We start from the raw sequence: 1537 nt of genomic DNA on the forward strand, positions 1-1537 counted from the left end.
CCCTTCTGAAGCTGCTGCCCCCGCGACCCGACCCCGGATAGGAGGAAGAAAATGGATGAATGGATGGGTTTTTATTGTATTGTTTTCTTATTTTATGGGTTTGTTTATTGTGCATAATCTTGTATAGCACCTTGAGCTGCTTTTAAGGGTGCTTCATAAATGAATAAAACTGAACTAACTATATGTATGTTTGTTTGTATCCAGATGAGCTGTGGCCCCTCCACTCAGGAAGCAGCAGTAACGAGCTGTCGGGCTCAGGTGAGGCCCAAGCAGAGGCCTCAGGTTGGGGGACCAGGCTGCAGGTGGCGCTGGTCAACACGGTGACGTTCAGGGGTGTGTGGCAGAAACAGTTTGTGTTCACCAACACACAGAACCTGCCCTTCACCCTCTCTGATGGCAGCACCATCAAGGTGCCCATGATGTATCAGGCAGCAGACGTCAACTTCGGTTAGAAACTTCACTTTGATCTCCTTTACAAACACAATTTAGGTCATTTTGTTAAAACAGAAATAAACCCAAAGGTCTGAATGAGTGACGCTTTGGACCTGTCCTGCAGGTCAGTTCAGAATGGCCTCTGAGCAGCGCTACACTGTGCTCGAGCTGCCCTACCTGGGTGGTTCTCTGAGTCTGCAGGTGGTCCTGCCCAGCGACAGGAAGACCTCCCTGTCCTTCCTCGAGTCCCAGCTCACTGCACGTCACCTGGCTGCCTGGACCACGGGCCTGCGCAGGACCAAGATGGACATTTTCCTACCCAGGTGACCTTTCTGCACTGGGATGTTGTATATATATATATATATATATATATATATTGCATCTTTTGAGATGAAGCAGCACAGCTTAGTTCTGTCTGATGTTTGCAGGTTCAGACTGCAGAACAAGGTCAACCTGAGGTCAGCACTCGCTGCCATGGGCATCAGTGATGCTTTTAACCCCACAGCCGCAGACTTCACCGGAATATCAGGTCCGTTTCTCTTTAAACAATACAATCAGCTTCATTAAAAATGATTGAATATACTGCTGTGAACTCAAAAAGATGTAGGCAGGGGCGGAGCCAGGGGGTGGCCATGGCCACCACAGACAAATCATTGGTCACCCTGCTGTACTCACTCCTTCCACAGTGAAACAACCTTTAGGAGTGTAATAATCCTCCTGAACAGTTGGTGGCAGTGTTTARCAGTTTGAAACATCACCAAGACAAGGAAGTGATGGTTTCTTTATATACAGAAACATTTTTTGTAATATCAGTTCAAGTGTACAAACGTTTAGGGATATAACAACAATAAACAGGAGAAATAACATTTTCAAGGCACAAGATAGAACAGCGCAAACAATAGAAATAAACAAAAGAAAAAAAATCATACACATTCACACAGTTGTACAACTACAATCAGAGGTCTTCAAATATTTTCAAATGTTCAAATCCATTCCACAGACACTTTGCATTCTTACATTTCATTCGTTTTAAAGCAATTAAATAATTTTCAACAAGATGTTTATTAAATACATTAAAGATAGGCTTTACCTTTTTCCATTTACA

General features: G+C 43.9%; 1 protein-coding gene across 1 annotated transcript in view; it reads left to right on the forward strand.

Moving 5' to 3' along the window:
• The window catches only part of serpine3 (serpin peptidase inhibitor, clade E (nexin, plasminogen activator inhibitor type 1), member 3), a gene marked incomplete at both ends in the record, with an annotated part of 21333 nt that overhangs the window by 13322 nt on the left and 6474 nt on the right, over positions 1-1537 (forward strand). Inside the window, 3 exon segments of the mRNA XM_014029621.1 lie at positions 205-447; positions 557-755; positions 861-961. Of these exon segments, the coding sequence (XP_013885075.1) occupies positions 205-447; positions 557-755; positions 861-961 (543 nt within the window).

Source organism: Austrofundulus limnaeus, unplaced genomic scaffold, assembly GCF_001266775.1.
Source record: "Austrofundulus limnaeus strain Quisiro unplaced genomic scaffold, Austrofundulus_limnaeus-1.0 Scaffold928, whole genome shotgun sequence".
Classification (NCBI taxonomy): Eukaryota; Metazoa; Chordata; class Actinopteri; order Cyprinodontiformes; family Rivulidae; genus Austrofundulus; species Austrofundulus limnaeus.